This window comes from Rhinolophus sinicus, chromosome 8 (assembly GCF_057876585.1).
Source record: "Rhinolophus sinicus isolate RSI-liver-muscle chromosome 8, RSI-T2T, whole genome shotgun sequence".
In the NCBI taxonomy this organism is placed as follows: Eukaryota; Metazoa; Chordata; class Mammalia; order Chiroptera; family Rhinolophidae; genus Rhinolophus; species Rhinolophus sinicus.
In genome coordinates, this window is record NC_142508.1 from 78,895,228 (window position 1) to 78,918,749 (window position 23,522).

Here is a 23,522-nt window from a genome sequence, read left to right on the forward strand (position 1 = left end):
CATATATGCCCTTGAATTATGAATTTCTAAATGTGGGGGCTAAATATTAGTGACCACACACTGCCACGGACGGAGTTAAAGACCCACATACATCTCAAGAAGGTACAGACCTAATTCTGACCTACGTGGAAATTACCTCACCTAATACTAGTTGGAAAAGTTGTATGTTAAGTCTTAGCCCCTTATCCAAATATATAATTCTGACCACGTCACATGTAAACGTAATTCACAGAAAGGAAGTCCTCATTCAAACGAAGCCAAAGTTATATGAAACAGAAAGATCAACATTTGAAGACACTTCCAGGTCCCAAACTGAAATTGCATTTCTCATTTTGGCCACAGGAAAGCTTATAATTTCAGAAAAGAAACTGGAACTCGAGTGACTGGTGCTCTCAACACCCTGGGAAAACAGTAACACTGCACTTGCCCATCTGGAACGTACTGAATCGTGTACAAATGCAGCACATGAATATTTTAGTGAATCTGCTTGCTTCTATATACAGGTAGCTTTTGATCACTTCCTTATAAATCACTCATTCTGTAGATCATATGTAACCTCTGGCTTCCCTCTGCCAGCTGTTACGTATAACTCATCTTTCCTTACCACCTCATGTACACAGGGGATAAAAACTGATGTCAATGGTAACATAAACTAAAAAATTAGGAAGACAGTTGGTGGGGAGAAAAAGATCATATGCTTTAAAACCCTGCAATGATTTGGCAATTCTCTAGTAAGTGATCTGTGTGGTGGCTGCTTTTCTTCGCTCATTAATCCATCGTCGGTCATAGCCCCCATTTCCTGAAAACCAATTCAGGCTGCCTGAGAAAGTGAGCAGAACCTCAGTGATGAGATTCACTCATTGCAGACAGTGTTCACCAATGCTTACACAACGTAGAAAGAGTTCAGTTCTGTCTATAAGAAATATCACCAGACAGAAACCGGATCCCTGGCCTACGGGGTTTACAAACTAGAAACCACAGAAACCAGAGAGAGGGGGGCCAATTCAAACCTCAAGATCAGGAGAGAAATTTGTCTGAGCTACATCCCTGGTTAAAGGTGAGACTGAAAATGAGTTTTCTTATACAGCAAGTTAAATACTTTTGGTAAGTGTGAAAGGAAGACGTTCCACACGGAAGACAGATGGTGCTGGGTTTACACTGCGCCTCTCCTCCTAAGGAGACAAAATGTATAAAGGTTTTATTTACATATATTAATTGCTCCTTTAAATCATTTTTAATTGACTAGAATGTACCCCTTTTAAAGAAAAACATGATCTGTGAAATGATAGCTGGTAAGAAACAGAATGCCTGGTGAAACATTTGGGTGAAAAGCTCTGTGGGACGGTGGCCAAGACATGGAAACAACCAAAGTGTCCGACAGATGACTGGACAAAAGAAGTAGTGGCATATATACACGATGCAATACTATTAGGCGGTAGGAAAAGATGACATTTATGACAGCATGGGTGGATCTTGAGATCATAATGCTAAGCGAAACAAGTCAGACAGAAAAAGCCGAGAACCATATGATTTCACTGATATGTGGTATATAAACCGAAAACAACAAAAGAACAAGACAAATAACTGAAAGAGCAAAAACTCATAGACACATAGCTTAGGGGTTACTAGAGGGTAAAGGGGGAGGGGAAGCAGGGCTGTAGAAGATGGTACACGGGGTCTAACATAGATGGTGATGGAAGAGAACTGACTCTGGGTGGTGAACACACAATGGGATTTATAGATGATACATTACAGAATTGTACACCTGAAATCTATGTAACTTTACTAACAATTGTCACCCTCAATAAACTTTAATTAAAAAAAGAAAAGCTCTGTGGGAAAAGATAACGTGTAATGTTACTGCAGAAAAATCCCGTTGTGTACTGGGCTCCAGGGTTCACACAGGCAGCCCTCGCAGGGGCGCCAGGTTCTACCCCACAGGTCACCCACACCTGTGGAGAAAGGCTGCCTCCAGCAATGTGGCTGCACACTAACATGCAAAAAGGACGGCCGTTCACAGCAGCACAGGAAGTGGTTCAGGTCAGTCAACACCTGGCCCTGCTCCTTAGTGTGGCAAGGAACACAGTGCACTTCTGCTGTTCCCTGAAGACTGAGGCAGTGTCACCTGGATGGTCTGAAGGAAACAGGCAGGAGCAGAGCCCTCGGCCACCACCTGGAAAAGCAGGTAACTGGGGAAGGAAAGACTTACGTTATCAAAACAGGATAATGTCATGAATGATTCAATATTTGTACTACTAAAGCCTTTTTGCGTTTTCAAGTAAAGAGCATTTAAAGGTCGTATTAAAGAAAAAAACATTGGAACCTAACACTACGGAATGCTGTGCAATTTTTCTACATAGACTTTTCAAGTAGCAAATAACAGTTTCGGGAAAAGTGGATGGTCGGGTGGCTCCTTATAATGCTGCCACTCTATGAAGAATTTTCAATGTATGTTTTCTAACTTAAATAATTAAATTGTAATATTGCTATTCATTTAAAACAAAGGCAGCAATATGAACATCAAAGATCAAATTGTGCAGCATCTGAATATTAGTGATTGCTTCCAGGCAGGAGAGTTTAGAATTTAATTATTGTTGTTTCGGAGGGATTTACATAGACGATATCAAAAACCCTCCAAAATCTGGGCAGAATAATACCACCAAATGGCTATTCAAACCTAAAATATGACTAAATCTACTTTTGAAATTCACGGTGTACCCATGAGTAATCACCATATATATGCACAGAAAACAAAAAAAATCTAACCACGGTCAGCAACTAAGTCCATAGGCACAGAAAGCAAAAAGTTATGGGAGAAATAAACAGTCATGCGGAGAGGGGACATACGTAGGGAAATGCAAATCCAATACAATTGATCAGAGTTTACTGAAACTTGAAAAGTATCCAATTCCACTCAAGCAATAACCAAAGCAGGTCAGATGGGAGCCAAAATGTTTTCCATGTTGGAGAAAAGCAAGGCTTTTACAAGGTGGACTGATAATAGGCTGCTAATGCTTTTTTTTTTTTTTTGGTTTGTTTTGTTCTGTTTTGTTGTAGGAGGGGAGGGGAAAGATACCAGTCTCTGAGAATTTGAAGAAAGTTATGGACTCTCTTTAAAAAAACACGTATGTATCACAAGGTTTTGGATAAAAGTAAGGCTTTCCTAACTCTCCTGAAATCCGTTTCAGGGTAACTGCAGGTGGAGGAGGAGCTCTGAACTGAAAACATCTCACAGGAATGAAGGAAAGGAGGCCGGGTTTGGGAGGGGAGTTTGAAGATAACAGCATTTGTTGAGAGCGTGTTATACACCAGCATTGGCAACAGAAATAGAATGCGAGCCACATATGTGACGCTGGCAGCCATATTTCAAAGTATAAAGAAACAGGTGAAGTGCTAATATTGTATTTAACCTCAAAGAACCAAAATGTTACCATTCCAACCTTCACTCTACAGAAAATGTATTGATTAATCAACAAAATATTTTTCATAGGAAGCTTTCAAAATCCAGTGTGTACTGTACACTTACAGCACATGTGTCTGGGGCCGCAGGGTTTCCTGGGACACAGGACTTGCAGAGCCTGAACCTGGACAGTCCCCAGCAAACGGGGGCAACTGGTCACTGTAGTATCTCAACTCGGACGAGCCACATTTCAAGCGCTCTAGAGCCACGTGTGGCTAGTGGCTACCAAGACTGGCACACAGCAGGTGACACCCATGGTGTCACTTAGTCTTCAAAGCGCACTTAGAGACCGATGCCATTAGTTCATAAATTACTGCTGAAGAAAGACACAGGCACACGTTAAGTCTGTCACCCAGAGTCACACACGAGGGCCACGGTGGAGGGCAATCTACCGGGAAGCACCGGGCCTAAGAAAGGAAATGTTGAGAGAGGACCGAAGGGGCGCAGGTCTGACGCTAGGAAAGCTCCAGGGAAGGAAACAAGGGAAAACGTGAGCAGGAACGGCCTTTACGAAGGAAAACTGAAGCACTGAGGGAAGGGAGCAGAGGCAGGCACGGCCTGGAGAAGGAAGAGATTTAAAAAAAAGAAAACACAGGGAGGAAGAGAAGGAAGAGAAGGAAGAGAAGGAAGAGAAGGAAGGAAGGAAGGAAGGAAGGAAGGAAGGAAGGAAGAGAAGGAAGGAAGGAAGGAAGGAAGGAAGGAAGGAAGGAAGGAAGGAAGGAAGGAAAAGAAAGGAGGGTCGGGGGAGTCAGGGGCGCCGGCCTGGGAGTCTCCCACTCGGGCGGCAGGAAGCGGGGTTCCGGTCACCCCGTCACCAGCCACGGGCAACTGCAGGCGTCCCTCCCTCAAGGTGTATCTCATTTAACGGTCACCTGGCCGCCCCCCCACGTCGCCGGGCCGCCCCCGCCCCCCGCGCCGCCCCGGGCTGCCTGCCCACCTGTGCAGCGGCGGCAGGTCCTGCGCGTCGCTGGCCGGGTCGGGCGTGTTGGGGATGACGCCCAGGATGGTGCTCTGCAGCGACGTGCCCTTGAGCAGGCGGCCCCGCACCAGCTGCAGGTTGCGGGCCGTGTCCACGCTGGTGCGCATGGTGGAGCCGGGCAGCAGCACGCCCTCGTGGGTGAGCAGCAGCGGCAGGCGGCTGGGGATCTGGATGGGGCTCACCGACGACATGGCCACGGCCGCTCGCGCCTGGAGGGCTGTCGGAAGGAGCCGCACAAACACTTCTGCGCGGCCCGCGGGCGCGACCCAAGCTCCCAGCCGCGGGCGCGCCGGCACTTCCGGCCCGAGCTACGGCCCGTCCCGGGGCTCAAACGCCGCCGCTTCGCGCTGCCCCCTCCTGGAGCCGCCGGGGAAGACACGCGTCGTATTTACGCGAAAAGAGGCGCACGCCGCCCTCTGCGACCTTGGCGTCTGCAGCCCTGCGCCTCCGCTTTCTCCGGAGGCTCGCTCACAGAGCTATCCCCTCCGCTGTGTTGTGTTCGGAAGGACGATAGTGTGTCAATTATAGCTATTGAAATCCTTTTAACTTTGAATTCGAATTGATTTTAGATGTACAAAAGAGTTGGTTACAAAAATGTGGTAGAGAGTTCCCATACGGCTTTCACTCAGCTTCCCCTGTAATCGTCTTACATAATCATGATTCAATTACAACAACCAGGAAATTAGGGTACTGTTAAAGCATTACTATAGACCCAACTCAAATTTTGCCGGTTTTATTAATGATGTCTTTTTTTCTGGTCCTGGATCCCACTTTTCATCTACTTGGGATGTCTCCTCATCATTTTTTCTTTTTCTTTTAAAACCTTGGTATTTTGATCCATTACTTTGTAGAATGTCCCTCAATTTGGGTTTATCTGATATTTTCTCATGGTTAGATCAACGATATGTACTTTTGGCAGGAAAACCACAGAAGTGAGGTGGTCTTCTTAGCGACACATGGTGAAAGGTTGTATCAATGGTCACTTTGACCTTGATTGCTTGGTGAAGGTGGTATCTGCTAGGTTTCGCCTCTGTAAGTTACTATTTTTCTCTTTGTAAGTAATAAATGTGGGGAGTTAAGTCTATATTAATTGGAATTCTGTAAGATGAAGGTGCCCCATCTTCCTCATTTATTTACTTATTATTTATTTATGGTAATATGGACTCATGGATTTTTAAGAGTTATAATCCAATCATATCATGCATTTCATTGCTTGAATTGTTTCCGCTTGGGCCATTGGGAGTTCCTTGACACTGGGGTTTGACTTGAGTTTGACTGCAGGTGGCAGAGGGAAATCGTTTTGCCAAGTATGAAGTCCAGCCATGCTCTCAGGGTCCAGGAGAGAATGGAAAGTCCACTCAAGTCAACTGGCCTTTCTGAGGGACCGCCCAGTGCCAGGCCCTGAGCGAATGGTAGAGCGGCAGAGAGGGTGACATGTAACAAGTTCCTACCCTCAAGCTTCTCTTGGCCAGAAGGACACCCCCACAGATGGCTGAGTCTGGCACATGGCAGTTGGAACTGTATGTTTCTGTGTGTGCAACAGAAAAGGGGAAGGACATGCAGGTGTGCCAGATGCTGTGGTGGAGACACACGTGCAGGAATGTGGCAGCACCTGCCTGCGGTCTAGCTGTTTCTCTGACAGGAGGCCATCTTCTTTCATTCATTCTTTTCTTCATTTACTGAACAAATACCTTTTGCATACATGCTGCATATGTGCTGGATATTGTTTTAGGCGCTGGGGATACAGTTATGAATAAGACAGGCTCCTGTTTCTGTGGAGCTGACGTTCTAGTGAGGGGAAAACAATAAGCAAGAAGAATAATGGTGGGGAGTGGTAAGTCCTTTAGACGGTCAGAGAAGGCCTCACTGGAGAGATGGCATTTAAACTGACCTTTGCACTTTGAGGAGGCAGCCATGCAAAGATCGGGGGTGGGGGCAGACGCGCACTACTCCAGGCAGAAGCAGCAGCGATTGCAGTGGCTGGAATGAATTTGGGATGTTTGAGGAACCTGTTCCTGGAATTTGCCGAGCTTGATGGTACCGATGAGATAAGAGATTCAGTGGGGTCAGGTTACAGAGGGCTAGTAGGCCATGGTAAGGAACTGGGGTCTTACTCCAAGCCCGATGCAAGCCATGGGAGGTTTCACGTTGCAGAGTAACATTATTTGGCTTATGTCTTCAAAAGATCATTTTGGCTGCTGTGTGGAGAATAGAATGAAAGGGTTTAGGATCAAAAGCAGGGGAGTCCGTGAGGAGGTGGTTGTAGCTGTCCAGCCAAGAGGTGATGATGGTTAGACTAGAACCTGTGGACTCAAGCTATGTCTGCAAGTAGCTTTAACAGAATTTGCTGACGGATTGGACCTGACGAATGAAGGACAGGGAAAGCTCCTAGATGGGGACTTGAGCCTTCAGGGCTTGGAGACAACTTCAGCTCGTAATTGAAGATGCTGGATACGGCAAGCTCTGGACCATTTCTCTGGATGTGTCCTGTGTACCCTGTCCTGTGATAGACTCTGGGGGTGACAAAGAGATAAAATATTCATGGCCCGGAACCACAAGAGCTCACAATTTTGATAAGGCCACCCCAAGGGCAAGGGGAGGAAGGGGCCCATTTTTTGAGGCTCGTAGTGTTTTAACAACGAATTTCAAAAATCATCTTACAAACTTTGCTGTGTATTTTTTAGACATTTACATTTAATGCTTTTAACATAACACCTGCACCCCCACCCCCAACAAACCGTATGTGTTCTATTCACGTAATAATTGCTGGACTTATTTTTTAAAATACAAATTAATACTACACAATAGAAGGTGTGGCGCAGATGGGTCCATGTTTAAGTTGCTTGCTTGATGAACACTGTCTTTCAATCCTGCCAGTATATCTCTGTGATGGGATGTGTTGGCCCATTTGGGAGAATATCAAGAATCTAAATGTGAAAAACAAAAAAAGAATCTAATGTGAGGTCCTTAGTGACCCTGTGGTTCTCCTTCTTTGCAGGCTCTGTATCTACTTTACTCATTTAGCCACCAAATGTCTGAAGCTTCTACCATGGGTTGGGCACTATTTGGGATTTCATGAATACATCCACGAACAAGACAGACAAAGTCCCTGGGTGTCAAAGAGCTGACATTCTAGTGAGGTAGGCAGAAAATACATAAGCCAACAGAGACATGAGTGGCGATTTTGGAGGTCTGGGAAGGTTACTCGGAGGTGGTATTTGAGCTGAATGAGGCGTGGATGACAAGAGTGGCCCGGCTCTGCAAGGAGCTGGGAGGACAGTGTTCTTGGCAGAGATTAGGACTAGTGCAAAGATCAAGGTTGGGGGAGCGTCCCAGTTTCTGGAACAGAGGAGAAGGCCAGGCCTGAGATGCAGGGATTCAGTGATGGCCTCCAGAAGCTGTTGGAGCTAGCAGAAGAAAAGCAACTTAAGAGCGGGGAAGTTAAGTAGCCCAGGGAATGAATTAACTGGAAGGGAGCGGTACAGGAAGAGTGAGGTCTGATTCCAGGCTTCTCCAGGGCCTGGCTTGCAGGTAGCTCTGCTCCTTTGCCCTGGGTGCCTTCTGGCCTTGGGCACTAGCCACAGTTTACCTTGTTCCGCCCCCCGCCCCCCCCCCCCCCCCCCTGGTCACAGGCTGTTTCGCCAAGTTTAAACCAAGTTTAAGGCCATGACTTTTGCCCCCTCGGGATGGGGAGAACAAAGGGCTGGACCATCTCCTTTCTGTTTTATTCCCAGTCATGTCCTGGTCCCCAGCCTGACTGCATTGATGGCCTTGCCACTAATTAGAGGGAATAAACCAGCTCTTTTTCTGGAGAGGAAGTTGGGAGGCAGGGGCACTTCTAGAGGACTGCCACAGGAAGTTCTGGAGGGGATTCCTCTGGCCAGTCACGGAAGCGGAGGTGGGCCTCGGAGAATTGGCAGGCTGCCCAAGCTGACTTGTGGCGGAGCTCCAGTTGTATTGAGTGTCCTGCAAACATATCCAATATGCATGCTTGATTTTCATTTGGTTTACTTTTCTCTGTTACTAGTTTCCTGGACAAATTCCCAATAGTCCCATCTTCGAAATCCTCGTTGCATTTGTTTGCGGGTGTGTGTGTATAAATAAACCAGGTTGACAAATCGTACAATAGCTGAAAGTGAGAGAAAAATCCAATTTCTTGATTTGGTCTCTAATATTCTGGTCTTCCTCACGAGTCCCTACTCGCTGGTTAATGAGGAGAAAATCAGTGTTTAGGCTTACCATTTTAAGGTCGTGTTCAATCTAGTCATTTCAATCGTTCTTTTAGGTCAAGTGCAGTAAAGCCTCAGTCTCTGAATTGAGCCTGGCAGACAATGAGTCAAGATCCTGGGCGCAGTGTCCTCTGCTCCCCAGCTTTCCCAGATGATGTCTTTGATCCACCTGGTCCTCTGGCCCAACTGGCGCTGGGGGGTCTGGTGTATGGAGGCCTTCAAGTAATGCTTGTGGCTTCCTCACGGCCTGGTGCCTGGTGGTTAAGCCCAGGGCTGCTCGGCCTCTGCTGGCACCACACCCCCTGCAAGGCCGGCCGGTAGCTCTCACGTGTTTGCAGCCCGGGGAGGCCACCAGGCCCCTCTGGGCGAGCCCCTCGCCCAGACTTTCAGCTCCACCTTGTTCTCACGGCACCTTAGGGGAGCCAGGAAAGCTAACCCCCAGGCACAACCAGCACTCGCCCCTAGAGCACTTAGGAGTGAATTGGATAAACACGTCCCTGGTGGGAGCATTTAGAAAAAGGTGCCGCTTTTTCCGGATGGACGCAACCGTGGTCAGCTAGAGCCTGGTTCCTGAGAACCAACTGGCAACTCTCCAGGGATTTTGAGAGCCCAGTTGTGAAACACAAACCTTAGAAGAGTTAAATTATACAAACTTACACTTAAACATGCTATATCAAAGGGAAAGGTAATACTCAAAATGTATCCTTCCTAATTAGTTTACTTCCTTTTACTACCACTTATACTTTTGAAGTCATTTACATTCGTTGCATTATATCTATGGTGGAAATGATACTGTGCTTCTCTTCCCAATTCGTACTCAGTCGTCACGTAGGCGACGTGAACTCAGTCGTGGTGGGAATATTTTCACCACAAAAATCAGCAAAGACTATAAATCAGGGTTTGTTTTTATTATTTTGTTGATTGTCTAGGTGTAAGAAATAAATGCAGGAATTTTAATGGTGCAGATTAAATCGACAAGTGTGGGGCTATGATCTTGTGAAGAACAACCCCCGTCTCCACCCCCACCCCCGAAAAATGAGGAAATATTCTTTCAGGATTTGAAAACTACTCAGCCAAGTTACCAGGTCACTGGCAAATGAGTGAGACCCAACCAACATCCATCTTTGATGTTTCACTTTCCTCTTACTCGTTAACATAAAGCAAAACGTCAAGGCAACACTCATGGTGGAACTGCTTATTCACCAGTGGCAACCAGAGGTTGGTTCCAGACACAAATGTTTGTCAGCACTCCATTGACACAGTCCTGTGCCAGGGTGCATGACTTGCAATCTACAATTTGCTGACTGCACTGCACTCCCCACCACCATTCCCTCCACTGGTCAAGTTTGTATAGTGAATAAACTGTCCAGCAGTAAACACAGTCCCCGCCCCAGGGCCTCCTTCTACTGGATCATGCCAGTTTCATTTTAATATATGTCTATGTGTGGGCTGGTTCAAGGCAGCCAGAAAGCTGGCCTCTTCCCAGTCTTAAAGTTTGCGACATCCCTTGCTTACCTAACCTGTTTCCTTTGCCTTTCTTTTTTCCCCCGCCAGCCCAGAAAGGTCCACTTTTATCATCGCAAGTCTACTTCGTGGCCTAGCGTCACTCCCGGGGTCTACCTTGTATGCTTTATAGGAGAATCCCAGAAATGTAGCCCACCAGATTGGGTTGTGATATGCTAAAATGAAGTGGGACGGAAGGGAGTAGGATAAAGGAATTTAGAGAATCTTATCCCAAGACAGTAGGCTAGTCTGTAAGTCTGTTTTCTTGAAGCACAATCCAAGATCTGAGCGTCAAAAGCTGTATCTGAACACCAGCACTGACTACATAACTTGCAGGGTCTGGGACACAATGAAAACGTTGGGCTTCTTGTTGGAAATAATTAAGAATTTCAAGATGTTGCTGGCAGAGCAGTACACCAAGCTGGCAGCCTTCCTGTACGGGGCCCCGTGAAGCACCGGCCATACCCCAGACGCTGGTTACATTGCCTACTTTCTTTCTCTTTCCATTCCTTCGGACGTGTTCCTAATACCATCCCCTCTACCACCTCAGCCAGTGGCTGTTCTGGGAGTGAGTCACATACTCAGAAAGGCAGAAACGAAAAGCATTGTCAATGTGTTTTTAAGATGCCTTGGTTATTTAAGCTTCCTAAGTTGTGCCTACATTCACTCCCCTGAGTCTGTGAAAGCCAAGAGTTAGAGGATGGCAAAATCAGGTTTCTTTCACTCCCTTATCTATCCGTTCATCGTTTATTTATTGAACACCTGCTATCCTCCTAGCACTATCCCAGGCCCCAGGGATTCAAGTGTGAGCAAAGCAGATGTGTGCCTGCCCTCATGAGGGTCTCTGTTTAGTGCAGGGAATGAACCCTAAACAAATGATTCACATGACTATCCAATGACAAACTGGGATAAGAGAAGAAACATGCTTTGATAAGCAGGCCTTGCATGTATCGAAGCAGACTGACCGGGCCCAAGGCTGTGGTGTTGGGAGTAGGTGGGGAGAGAAGATTTCCCTAAGTGATCTTGGGCTGAGGCTGAGAACATGTTTAAAAAGAGGGAGCCGAGTCCATTCCAGGCAGAGGGAAGAACAGGTGCTGTGACAGCAGACTTGCGGTGATGTCCTCTCCTGGCTGCTCGGGGCTGGATCTAAGCTGCTCTGACCTGTTGCCTTTTCAGATTCTCTGATTTTGGGAAACGAAGAATTGGCAGGACAACTGAAAATGACCAGGAAGAGGATCTACTGGGTCCCTAGGTCTTCTGGTGGCGTGGTGAATCTCGGCTTGGATGTAGGTGATGACATGGTTTCAGGACTTAACTACGTAAGTAGATCTTTGCATCAAAACACCAGGAAATAGAGCTGACAGGGTGTTCTCAATGGTCATAGATTAGGTCAAAGAATTTTGTCCCGTATTTATTCAACCTTTATTTTTAATGGACCTCAGGCTTCTATAGTTAGATGGATTATCATCCTTGTCACGACACACTGTCATGGTTCATGCAGATGTATGTAGGTATGTACTATCTGTTACCTACTGATCTACGTAGTTACTTACAAGGATATAATAAGTATCTGCAAACCTATCACCACACACCAGCGTCGACCTTGATAACCACATCCAGCTGTTGGTCTTCTCCTATCTCCTTCCCCAACGCTCCCTACCTGAAGAGACCACTATCCTGAATCTGTTCCCATCGATGCTTTTAACATAGTATTATTTATTCTATATGAAGTCCTAGCAATGATATGTCTTTTTTAAAAATTTCAGTTGTTTCCCACTTTATCAAAAGGGTGACATATAACGTTTTGGGATGTATGTTTTTTACTTATTGATTTCTTTTTAGTGGGTTTACATTCAGAGGGTGACTTGGACTCACATTCTGTGGGTGACTCATCATAGCACCCTTTTTACTTGTCTGCAATGTTTGGTGACGGCTGGGACCTGGCTTTCCTGACTCTAGGCCCAGTGCTCATTCCAAGCCTGGCATCTATCTATCTATCTATCTATCTATCTATCTATCTATCTATCATCTATCGAGCATCATCTATCTGACCATCCATCCATTTATCTATCATCTATGTATCATCTACGTGTATCTATCTATCTTTGAGATGTAATTGACATATAACCTTAGTTCCAGGTGTACAACATAATCTTCGATATTTGCCTGTATTGTGAGGTGATCACCACAATAAGTCCAGTTAACATCCATCACCATACATAGTAACAAGTTCTTTTCTGGTGGTGAGGAATTTTGAGATCTCTTCTCTTAGAATTTTTAAATATGTAACACAGTATTATTAGCTCTAGTCCCCATGCTGTACGCTACATGTCCAGGACGTATGTTACGGCTGGAAGTTTGTGCCTTTTCATCTTCACCCATTTGCCCAGCCCCCACCTTGCCTCTGGTAACCACCAGTCTGCTCTCTGGATCTATGCAATATATGTGTAGCTATTTTAGATTCCACATGTAAGTGAGGATACATAGTATTTGTCTTTGTCTAACTCTGGCAGCCTTTCTTTCTTTAGGAAGCGGGATGGGGAAAGATCCATCTTCCTTGGGTGGCTGGTTGAACCCTCCCTCAGCACAGTATTTATGAGGTCTGAGACGGATGCTCTTTTCTTGTTTTCTTTCTTAAGAAAACTCACACTCTTGAAGATGAGCCCTGCAGCCAGCAAGAAAAGAAGTGTGACGCACCGGGAAGGGCGGGTGTCCTCTCTTCAGGGAAATACGCGGCTGCCTGGAAAACCATGATCCCCTTCCGCCGCAAGCCGAAGTGAGTCCTGTGGGGAAGGTGAGGGCAGTGCCTGCTGGCCGCGGGGGCCTGGACCCCTCCCAAAGGTTCACACCCATGTCCTGACACAGTCATGTCACCCACCATGGACAAGTATCTCCAGAGAAGCCCGAGGCACATCAGGGAGGCAGAGTCAGCACATTCCTGCATTCATTCGTTCATTCTTCTAACAAGGGTCACTGAGGACACACACATGCCAGGCACCTGCTGGACCATGGGAAACAGCAGTGAATGAGACAGACATGACCTCACATGTGGGAGAAAGACAATCAGCAAATCAACCCACAGATAAACACGTGCTCACAAGCGGTTGGAGGACATTGCTGTGAAGACTATGGGGGTGCCGAGGGGCAGCAGGGCCACGGCAACTTGATAGGTTCTGAGTGGTGCTTGAGCTGCGACCTGGAGGACGAGCGAGACTTTACAAGACCACAGTAAGGCAGGAATGATCTGGGCAGAAGGAACAGCATGTGCAAAGGCCCGGCCTTGAGGTGGAAGGAACGCAAAGTGCTATGTCCAGGAACTGAGAAGGAGGTCAGGGTCATTACAGAGTCATGTGCAAGAAGGCCGCGGCGTGATATAAAGCTGTAGAGAGAGGCAGATGCCAGGGGGTCCTGTATGTCTCCAGAGGCCGCATTCAGGGCTTCTTTCTAAGAGTAACGGGGAGCCGTTGAAAGGTCTAAAGGCCCTATGATGTTACCCTTCCACTGAAGAGTTGAAGAAATTCAGTTTATCCTTTTCCAATAAACCACAGTTGAACGTAACCACCCCCGATGTCTTTCTAACTTACGCAACCTTGCTTTCGGGGCCCCCACGGAATTGTGCAACTGTTCACATATTTATCACATATTAACAGGACAATAACACTTTTCTGGCCTGATTCCTCAGTTTTCGTTATCAGGAGTCCATTTTGTATTTATAATTCCCTCTTCTCTCCAACATGCTCGCTAAGATTTTATCTGTCAACACACTGCATTTGTTTTCCTAGGTTTCCAACCTGAGCTCCTGTCAATACTAGTTACATTGTTACTACACATTGCTCTTATCTCCCGATGAACAAAGGACCTTGGTTCTTTAGCTCACCTGGGCAACCTCAGCTTACTGAGGGACACATTGTTTTTGGGCTTTGGGGACGTTGGCACCAGGTCAGATTGTCTCCGTCTTTGTGATTACAGATAGCCTCACACATCTGATGCAATCACTTACCCTCCCTTCAGTCCCTTTTCTGTCTGACAGCTCTGGCAAAGGCATGGCTAACCGTGCCCGGAATGCACAGCCATGGCTGCTGGTGGGCTGGGCGGGTGTGACGGGCCAGAGAGTGGAGAAAAGAGGCCAAAGGCAAAACCAAAACCAAAAACATCTCATGAGTTTGGCATTTTTGTCTTCTCATCTTTCTCCTCAAATCTTTTTTTTTTTTTTTTTAATTGAGTTTTCTACATATTAAAAGACATAGATAGCATAAAGGCCACTTTGAAAAAAAAGCAGAAATTACACAGAATCTCAGTCCCCTAATCAAATCATTATTTCTCTATTTGTGACTCATTCCCAGAGATAGGACCTTAAGATTATTTACTTTTATTTCCTTTTTTATTGTTTTTGTGAAAGCTACTTAAGCAAGCATAGAAAAATGAAAACAAAAAGAATCTCTTTTCCTGTTGCTTTGCTAATGCTAATCCCTTCTTCAAGGTCAAACACTATTAATAGCTTGACATGAATACAAATAAAAATGTGTATATGTAAAAAATATAAATGTATACACACAGACATAAATGTGTACATACATATAATTGTATATATAAACATAAATATATATTCTTTTATATCAAAGTGGTTGATTTTGTATATAGATAGTTTTGTCTGCCTTCTCTCATTTCTTCCTTTTTTTAGATAAGTAAAATATACTGAATTTCCTGATCTGCAAGTGGCCTTTTTTCCTCGCTTACTATGCTTACAGCTCTTTCCGTGTTCTCCCTGCAGGTCAGCTCTGTTGTTGCTGGACACTTCTGCACTGCTTTCCACAGAATGGATGTACACGCTTCTTTGCTTTTTCTAAAACTCATTCCCCTATTTATGGTTGTTTTTGTTGTTTCTGGTTTTTCAAATAACAGAGCAATGAAAAAAACATTTTTGTACTTTTTTGACCACACTGCAGACTTTACAAAGTTATAATTCATCCCTTCAAAATCTTGCTCTGGTTGTAATTTTCCCTCTTTAGGGCCTCTATCATAATGGTGACCATGTTGCCTGTGGCTTCTAGGTTTCCTGCCCCACAGCCCATGGATGACGCTGGCCTGTTCTCCTACCTCACGTTGTCATGGCTTACCCCACTCATGATCCGAGGCTTACGGAAACGCTTAGATGAGAACACCATCCCCCATCTGTCAGTACATGATGCCTCGGCCAAAAATGCCAAAAGGTAAAGTCACGTTGGGCAAGCCAGGGTGTTGGTTTAAGACCACGTCTGGGGGGATGGTGATGCGAGATGCTTGAGAGTAGGTGGGTCCATCCTCAGACAACGAACCAGTATCAGTCCTTCCTGTGCAGCAAGAGGTCTCCCTCCAGTCCGGAGGTTCATTAACCTGCGGCTCATGACTCTCCAGAAATGGTAGACATATTTGATACATATGGGGAGAGACCTTTTTCTGGAACAAGAATTAACATCTTTTATCAGATTTGCCTAAGGGTCTAGGACCCCAAGAAAGTCAGAAATGACTGCTTCGAGTTCCCTTTGCTTTTCCTTCTGGATCAGGCATTTGTCTGTGTCATTCAATTTGGGGTTAGTGGCTTAGTCTCTTAATCCTGGAGTCGCCACTAACTAGCTGTGTGATTAAATTTCCTGTACTGCCCATCTCACAAGATAATATGAGGACCAACTGGGGAAAGAAATGAAGCAGTGACTTGAAATGTTCTGTCCTTGTGCTCTACCGTTAGCTACTTGCGGAGACACCAGGTGTAACACGGCATTTTCCAGATGTGTCCCTGAGAAGAGTACTCAATGAGCAGGGGAGTCTGGGAAATGTCGCATACCAGGGCCAGGTCTCAGATTTACAAAGCAAATGAGTGTATTTAAGGCACTGAGAAAACAGAAGCTGGTGAAACTTAGACCCGTTGCTTCTCAGACTTAATTGAAAAAAAGAATGGCTCCAAGGAGCCCCTCTTGGGTAACGCCAGACATCGGTCAGAATCTCACCTCTTACCAGCTGTGACATCAGACACTTTACTCAACCCTTTCAGCACCCGGTGTCTTTCCATATAAAACAGTGGACCACAAAACTTACCTCACAGTCTTTCATGGGATTGCTGTAAGAATCAGAAGAGGTGATAAATTTAGGGTGAAGCCTGGAAAAATGCCTGATACAGAATTAGAAAAATTCCCATTCTGACAGCCCTAATGGAAGTGGATCTGCTCATCAGTGATGGGGAACTTGGCAATAAATGAGTCAGGCTGGCACATCTTACCCGCTGGTCCACTTCACGTCACTAAAAGTGGGACACCAGACATTGTGTGTCTTCTGATGTGAGACAAAAGGAAGTTCACTGCGTCACCTATTAAATATTTTTGCCAATTGACTTGAATTCTGCATTTTGGGAAGCTTCTGGATCTAACTAGCAGGCTAATGAAAATGCAGGGGAAATGGTAGAAAACACCACAGGAGTGAAATCCAGAAAGCAGGGAATTCTACAGGCTCAATAACTCAGTTTCTTCAACAAATAAGTGGCAGAAAATACAGTGAAGGAAAAAAACGGTTATAGATTAAAACAAGATGCAAGAGGGCTATCAGATTTGTCTTTTTAAAATATAATGTATGAAAAAAATATATAATGTATGGACTATGTTCGTATCTTGATTGAGGCAAACTGCAAGAACACATTTTTGAAATAATTAGAGAAATTTGAACACAGACTGGGTATTAAATACCATTATGGAATTATTGTTACCATATTATTAATATATAACTATTAATTGTTATTAATAACTATTATTATTACGGTTACAGTGCATTGTTTTTTTTAAAGGCCTTATCTGGAAGAGACACATACTGAAGCATTGATAGATGAAATGATGTATCTGGGATTTGCTTGAAATATAGCAAAAAAAAAAAAAAAAAAAAAGAAACAGAAAGAAAGAAAGAAAAAAAAGTGGAAGGGAGGAGAGATGAAGCAAACATGTCAGATGTTGATAATTGTTGAGCCTGTGGAATGGGCGTTTGGGGGCGATGCCCTGTACTGTTCTACTACTGTTGTTTGGATACTTCTGTATGAGGCCTATGCCACAAGACCGAGGACCTTGGGGCGACAAATGCAAAGAGATTTCACTTGGCTCCATTCTCCTCTTTCCAAGGCTTCGCCTCCTTTGGGAAGAAGAAGTGTCACGGCATGGGATGGAAAAAGCCTCCGTGCTCCGAGTCATGCTGAGATTCCAAAGCACAAGGAGTGCGTTTGAGGTGCTGCTGGCCTGCTGCTTCTCGGTCACGAGTGTGCTGGGGCCAGTAAGTGGCGGGCGTGGTCAGCTCTGGGGGACTCTCGGCTTCCGGGGCTTTGGAGACTAGAGGTTGGAGTCCACGCCAGGAACCGGGGATGAATTTGTCTCTCATCCACTGCTCAGAAAATGAAGAGCTTTTTAGGGGACAGTAGAGCTAGTAATAAGAGCGAGAGTTCTGCAGCCATTGCTTCAGTCCAAACCTTGGCCCTTCCGCGTAAATGCGGGGTGACTTTGGGCAATTTGTGTACCGTCTTTGTGCCTTAGCTCCTCATGGAACCCCATGACACTCTCAGAGGTAGACTTCAAGGGATGCTTAGGTGTAAAACGGGGAGCATAAGATTGCCTGCCTCCTAGGGTGACGTCACATGAGGTAAGTATCTAAAGCATTTGGTATGTGCCCTGCTCACTACATGCCAGCTGCTTGGAGAAACTGCTGAGCAGCTCTGGGAGTGTAGGTGGCAAGAACTAATGGTCACGTACCGTGGTTGGGATGAAACAGCCATAACGATTTCCTTAGCCCAAGATTCTGATTGAGTCTGATTGTCCCAGCTGGGGTCCCATGCTCCCCGATGGGCCAGCAGCGGGGAGGGCACACTGACTGACAATTCAGCCTGGTCTGCATGTGGTGGGGCAGGTGAGAGTGTCTCCAGAAAAGCGGAAGTGCTGTTACCAGCTAACAGGAGTATGGACGTAGGTCAGGAGGAAGCAACAGTGGATGACACCACAGAGCTAAGTGCCTTTGGTGATAGTGTGCTGGGCGGTCTCCATTTGTCCCTCTAGGTCCCCTGTGCATGCTGTCCTATGTCCCTAGTGTGTGTGACCTCTAGGGTCACATCAATGACGTCCCCCTGCCCTCTGGCTTCTGGTTGGGTTTGACCAATGGGAGACACCAACGAGAGACTGAAGGGATGGAGACAGTGAGGGCAGAATACCTAGTCATCTGAGGTTGGTGACCAGACTCCTGTGAGGAACCCTTTCTGTGTGACTCTCTCCTTCTGGATTCCAGTAACCTCTCCCTCCCCTCTACCTTCAGGTCTGGGGAGGTAGCGGTTCCCTGCTGTCACCAGCTCCATGGTGCTCTGCCATCCCTGTTGGATTTCCTAAATTCTGCCCACACCTTAGTAAATGGTCACTAAATTAACCCCTGAATTACCCTGTTTGTGTGTGTCTTCTGTTTCCTGTCAGGACCAGCTAAGAGGTGGCAGAGCTGGGATCAGGGATTCAGATTAGGTCAGTTGGACTGAGTCTCCTCCAACCGGACTGTGACCCTGGAGGCAGGATGGTGCCTGAGTCCGTTTTGCTCATTCAACAAGCCTCCTGCATCGACCGGAGAACCTCACACACACATAGTCCATGTTTGATATTTGTTGCCTGAAAAAAGGATCAGAAAGTCTGAATGATTCCAACTCCTGTTTTTCTCTTTTTTAATTTTTTAAAAATTTTTATGTAGGTGGTGATTATCCCAAAGATCCTGGAATATTCCAAAGAGCAGCCGAAGGGTATTGTGTACGGACTGGGCCTCTGCTTCGCCCTGTTTCTCACAGAGTGTCTGAAGTCTCTGAGCATATGCTCGTGTTGGGTTGTCAACCAGCGCACGGGCATCAGGTTCCACGCAGCTGCCTTTTTGTTTGCCTTTGAGAAGCTCATACGATTTAACTCCCTAACACACATCACCACGGGAGAGGTAAGGGGCTGGGGCCGCGTACCAGGGCCATGTTTCCCTTCTTCTCCAGATACCACTGCCCCGGGCCCAAGGGAGGGAGTCCAGCCTCTGCACCAGTGCACTTACCTGCCTCACTACAGAGACCTGCAGTGAAACCTGCCGTGGCCCCTTTTCTGCACAACTCTGTTCTGAGCACAGACTGGATGCAAGGCCTGACTTCCACAAACATCTCCATAGAAACATAGAACAAGATGGAGATGCAAATAGTTGCTCACATGAGGATTTCTAGAGAGTTGCTTCCATAAATTTTATTTGAAATTAATTTTAAAGACACCTGGTTACATTCTCCTTGGAAACAAACTAGAATAGTGGGGATGACTCTGTAGATTTCCCTTATGCCCGGAGGGACCACCATTATTAGTTTGGCTTGTGTACTTCGAGGCTTTTTAAAGATCAGTTAGGTACACTTGCAAGTTACCCATAGAAAACACACTGTATTCTGTGTGTGTATTTTTATATAAATGATACTACCTTGTACATAGTGTTCTGCAACTTGGTTTTACCAAGAGAAAATATACGATATGGTCTTTTGGGCTAGTTTTTACATTGATGGGACTATACAATTCACGTGGTTTTGCAGCTTTTCCTCCCCTCCTCATTCTATCTTAGTTTTCCATATTAGCACATGTATATCTTCCTCATTCCTTCTCAGTGATGCTTACTCAGAATCATGGCACTTTCTTTATTCGCCCCTCCCTTTTTTTATAATGAGATCTAATGGACATATAACATGGTATTAGTCCAAGGCATACAACATAATGACTTGATACATACGTTGCAAAATAATGACCGCAATAAGTCCAGTTAACACCTATCACCAGACATAGTAACACATTTTTTTTCTTGTGACCGAACTTTTAAGATCTACTCTTTTAGCAACTTTCAGACAGTGTCATGAACCGTAGTCCCCATGCTGTACCTTCCACCCCTGGGACTTATTTCTTATAACTGGAAGTTTGTACCTTTTCACTCCTACCTCCACTACCCCAAGCCCCTGCATAGCATTCTCAATGTACCAAAAACCATTTTACAGGCATTATCCCATTCAGTTGTCACATCAGCACTAAGAAGTAGGTTGTATCATTGTTCCCATTTTACTGGAGAGGCAAGAGAGGCACAGAGAGACTTTGTATCGTGTCTATGGCTCCACAGCTAGTAAATGGCAGGTCTCTGACATGAAGAGGGAAAGTGTGCTCCCGGATCCAATGTTGTCTAACCCTTCTTCAGTGGGCGCATCCCCCTTTCCCCACCAATGGACAGTTAGACTGTTTCTAGGGTTAGTGCTGCAAGGAACAGCAGCACTCGTATGGGCTGCCTTCAGCATGCGTACACAGTTCCCAACAGAAAAATGAAATTGCCAAGTCATGGGGTTGGTGCAATTATTCGTTTTAAAAGATGCTGTTAAATTGCCCTCCAAAGCAGCAGTTCCATGTTACGCTCCCTCATAGCCTCAATTTTTTAAAGGCTCAGCTGGGGGCACATGCGGGGAATTCGAAGGAGGTCAGATTAAAGTTAAAAGGAAATCCCTCCTTAACGGATTCAGATTGGTCATTCTAAAAGGCATTAGTGACTTGATTCTTTAAACATTTCTTGATTGGGAATGTCAGCTTTTATATAACATTGAACTAGGCAGTCTGTGTTAGGGAAGGCGGCAACTGGGCATAAAAGTCTATCGCGAAAAAGAAAAAGGGCAAAGAATAAAAACCTCAGTTCCTACCTAAAAAATTCAGTTATCATTAATATTGGCAATAGAATGAATGGACTATACTGGCATGGAATGGGTGGGACGGGATGGGATGAGACGGGATGAGTGGGATGGGACAGGATAGGACAGGATAAGAGACCAGTAGCAGCTCTCTGGAATCTGGATATGAGTAGTAGCAGCCTGTTGCGAGCACTTGGAAGGGCAGTCACCACGTTTCAGTCTCTTCCTGAAAGCCAAGGGGACATTAACCCCTCGGCAGGGCCCTACGTCCCTGCATGGTAGTCGTGACGCAAGTGGGGAACAAAGTCCTGACACAGAGATGCAGATAGAGTGAGTAACACAGCTTTATTTGGGAGCCAATGTCCCTCCAGAGGCCAAAGCTCTGGTCAGCACAGAAGGTTACACAGAATAGAATAGAATTTAATAACGAACCAAATCCCAGAGTCAATCGGGATGGAGAAGGTTCCTGGTCCGGCAGAGGCTATTGGGCCCATGACGGGTCTGAGGCAGCTGGTCTTGCTGGGAAGACCTTTGGAGACTCCCGGAGTGTTGTGGCTTGCACCTCCGTGGGACAGTGTCTTGCCCACAGCCTCATGGAGGGTCTTAGCCGAGCACCCAGTCAGACCACTCACAGCGTTGCTCTGCAGTCCTGCTTTTATCCTCTTTTCCTTGGACTTGTTTATCTCTTAGGTGAGAACCAGAAGTGGTTTGGTAAATGTGTTTATCACTCAATTTTGTGATGCTCAGTTTCACACAAAAACACATTTTCACTTCACTCTCATCGGTCTCACACATGTGCGGCCATATTCCTAGCTCACGTCCCTACTAGTAAGCAACTTGTTTTGCAAACCTCAATCCAACATATATATTTTATATGCTCTACATATAGCAATAGTATAGTAAAATATAAGTGTTATGGGGCACAGTCTATGTGTGCAGATACCTTACATCTCATTGACATCCTAAAGTAGGTATAATTACCCCCGCTTTAGAGGTAAAGAAGCTGAGGCTCAGAGTGGCAGGGTAAATTGTCCAGGGTCACACAGCTCGTAAGAGAGCTGTGTACCTGGTGTGTCCTTCTCTACCACCCTGCTTCTCAAGCCTTCCTGCCATGAGAAGGCATGGTGAAGCTACCTGCCCCGTGCCTGTGTGGCCCCTCCTGGGGACCTGGGGAGGTGACACCTCTGCCACAGGCTTCCTGTCTTACAGGCCATCAGCTTCTTCACCAGTGACGCAAAGTACATGTTTGAAGGGATATACTATGGCCCCCTGATCTTCATCATCATTTTGTCCCTGGTCATCTGCTGCATCACCTCCTACATCAGGCTCGGAGCCACCACATTCATCGCTGCCTTCTGCTACATCCTGGTTTTCCTGCTGATGGTAATGTGTTTCTTCATCACCCCTGACGTTGACCATTCCCCAGAACTCCCAGGGCTCCATAATCTGGGGTACTTCTGAGTGAAAAACTTGCCAACTGTTCATTGCATCGTTGTTAGGATTCAGCTTCAATTCCTACCTCAAACGGTTCTCAGGACACAATGTTGGTCTAATAAATTAGAGGGCAACCTGGTGCGTGAGGTCCACCTCACAGGTTTCTACCAGGGATTATGTGTCACAGCCTTCCCTCAGTACCTATCTTCTGTCTAAGATGTTTGTCTCTTCTCTGCCACCTAGAACGTGCTGATGTAATAATGCAGACAGCATTTAGCATTTGGCTGAGCAGTGCAATGGGGGGAGGGAAGACATTTGCTGCCCAAGATTCAGGCGAAATACAATTGTGTGAAAAAGGAAGTGACTCTGGGATGACATGTGCCCTGAATTGTTGAAATGGAGTGTTTGCGTCCCTCTGCACAGGTGACTGTAATTGTTAGAGGGTTTAGGATTCCCTAAAACAGAGGAGTCACATTTCTATTCAGTTAGCCGTCGCCTGGCACGGCACCCAGGAGACAAAGACCCCCCCAGGAAGTGTGAGGCAGGTATCCTAAGGCATGATGGCAGGAGCGGCTTCCATTGGAAGGCCTTCCGAGGGCGCCTGGTCCTTAGTCTTAGTGGTTTCAATAAGTGCAGGATGAAACCCAGGTACCCTATCTGCATCTGAAGCTTCCTTTGCAAATGCTTTCTTGCTCTTGTCAAAAGAAGTTCTTGCATCCTAACTGCAGGGCATCCTGACCCGCGTCGTTGTGAAGCTTCAGCACCAAACCTCTGAGGTCAGCGACCAGCGCATCCGAATGACCAGTGAAATTATCACCTGCATGAAGCTGATTAAAATGTACACATGGGAAAAACCATTTGCAAAAATAATTAAAGGTACAGAAAATCTGGCCTTCTGCTCAGAGCCTGCAGACATGACGGTGGGCCATGCCTCTCACCTTCTGCGGGTGTTTTTTGTGCTCTTTGGAGAATGTCCCTGTGGTTCATTTCGGTGCATTTCCTTTTTTGTCTCCCAGCTCTCAGAAGGAAGGAAAAGAAACTGTTGGAGAAGACGGGGCTCATCCAGAGTCTGAACACTGTCATCTTCCTGGTGGCCCCCATGGTGGCCACCATGCTGCTGTTCCTCACCCACATACAGTTACAGATGAACCTCACATCTCTGGTGGTTAGTGTCTTGGGCACTTTGTCCCCCACCCACACTGATAGGGAGTT

General features: G+C 46.0%; 2 protein-coding genes across 2 annotated transcripts in view; one reads left to right on the top strand and one right to left on the bottom strand.

The window, feature by feature from the left end:
• The window catches only part of LONP2 (lon peptidase 2, peroxisomal), a 63,649-nt gene extending 58,887 nt beyond the window's left edge, over nucleotides 1-4,762 (bottom strand). The window contains exon 1 of the mRNA XM_019731868.3: nucleotides 4,398-4,762. Coding sequence (XP_019587427.3) covers nucleotides 4,398-4,630 — 233 coding nt within the window. The 5' untranslated portion in view covers nucleotides 4,631-4,762. The remainder of the gene's footprint in view (nucleotides 1-4,397) is intronic.
• Nucleotides 4,763-11,352: 6,590 nt separating this feature from the next.
• ABCC11 (ATP binding cassette subfamily C member 11) overlaps nucleotides 11,353-23,522 on the top strand; it is a 49,106-nt gene continuing 36,936 nt past the window's right edge. Inside the window, exons 1-8 of the mRNA XM_019731878.3 lie at nucleotides 11,353-11,490; nucleotides 12,811-12,947; nucleotides 15,223-15,381; nucleotides 17,308-17,455; nucleotides 18,899-19,132; nucleotides 22,086-22,259; nucleotides 23,039-23,186; nucleotides 23,327-23,475. Of these exons, the coding sequence (XP_019587437.3) occupies nucleotides 11,392-11,490; nucleotides 12,811-12,947; nucleotides 15,223-15,381; nucleotides 17,308-17,455; nucleotides 18,899-19,132; nucleotides 22,086-22,259; nucleotides 23,039-23,186; nucleotides 23,327-23,475 (1,248 nt within the window). The 5' untranslated portion in view covers nucleotides 11,353-11,391. The remainder of the gene's footprint in view (nucleotides 11,491-12,810; nucleotides 12,948-15,222; nucleotides 15,382-17,307; nucleotides 17,456-18,898; nucleotides 19,133-22,085; nucleotides 22,260-23,038; nucleotides 23,187-23,326; nucleotides 23,476-23,522) is intronic.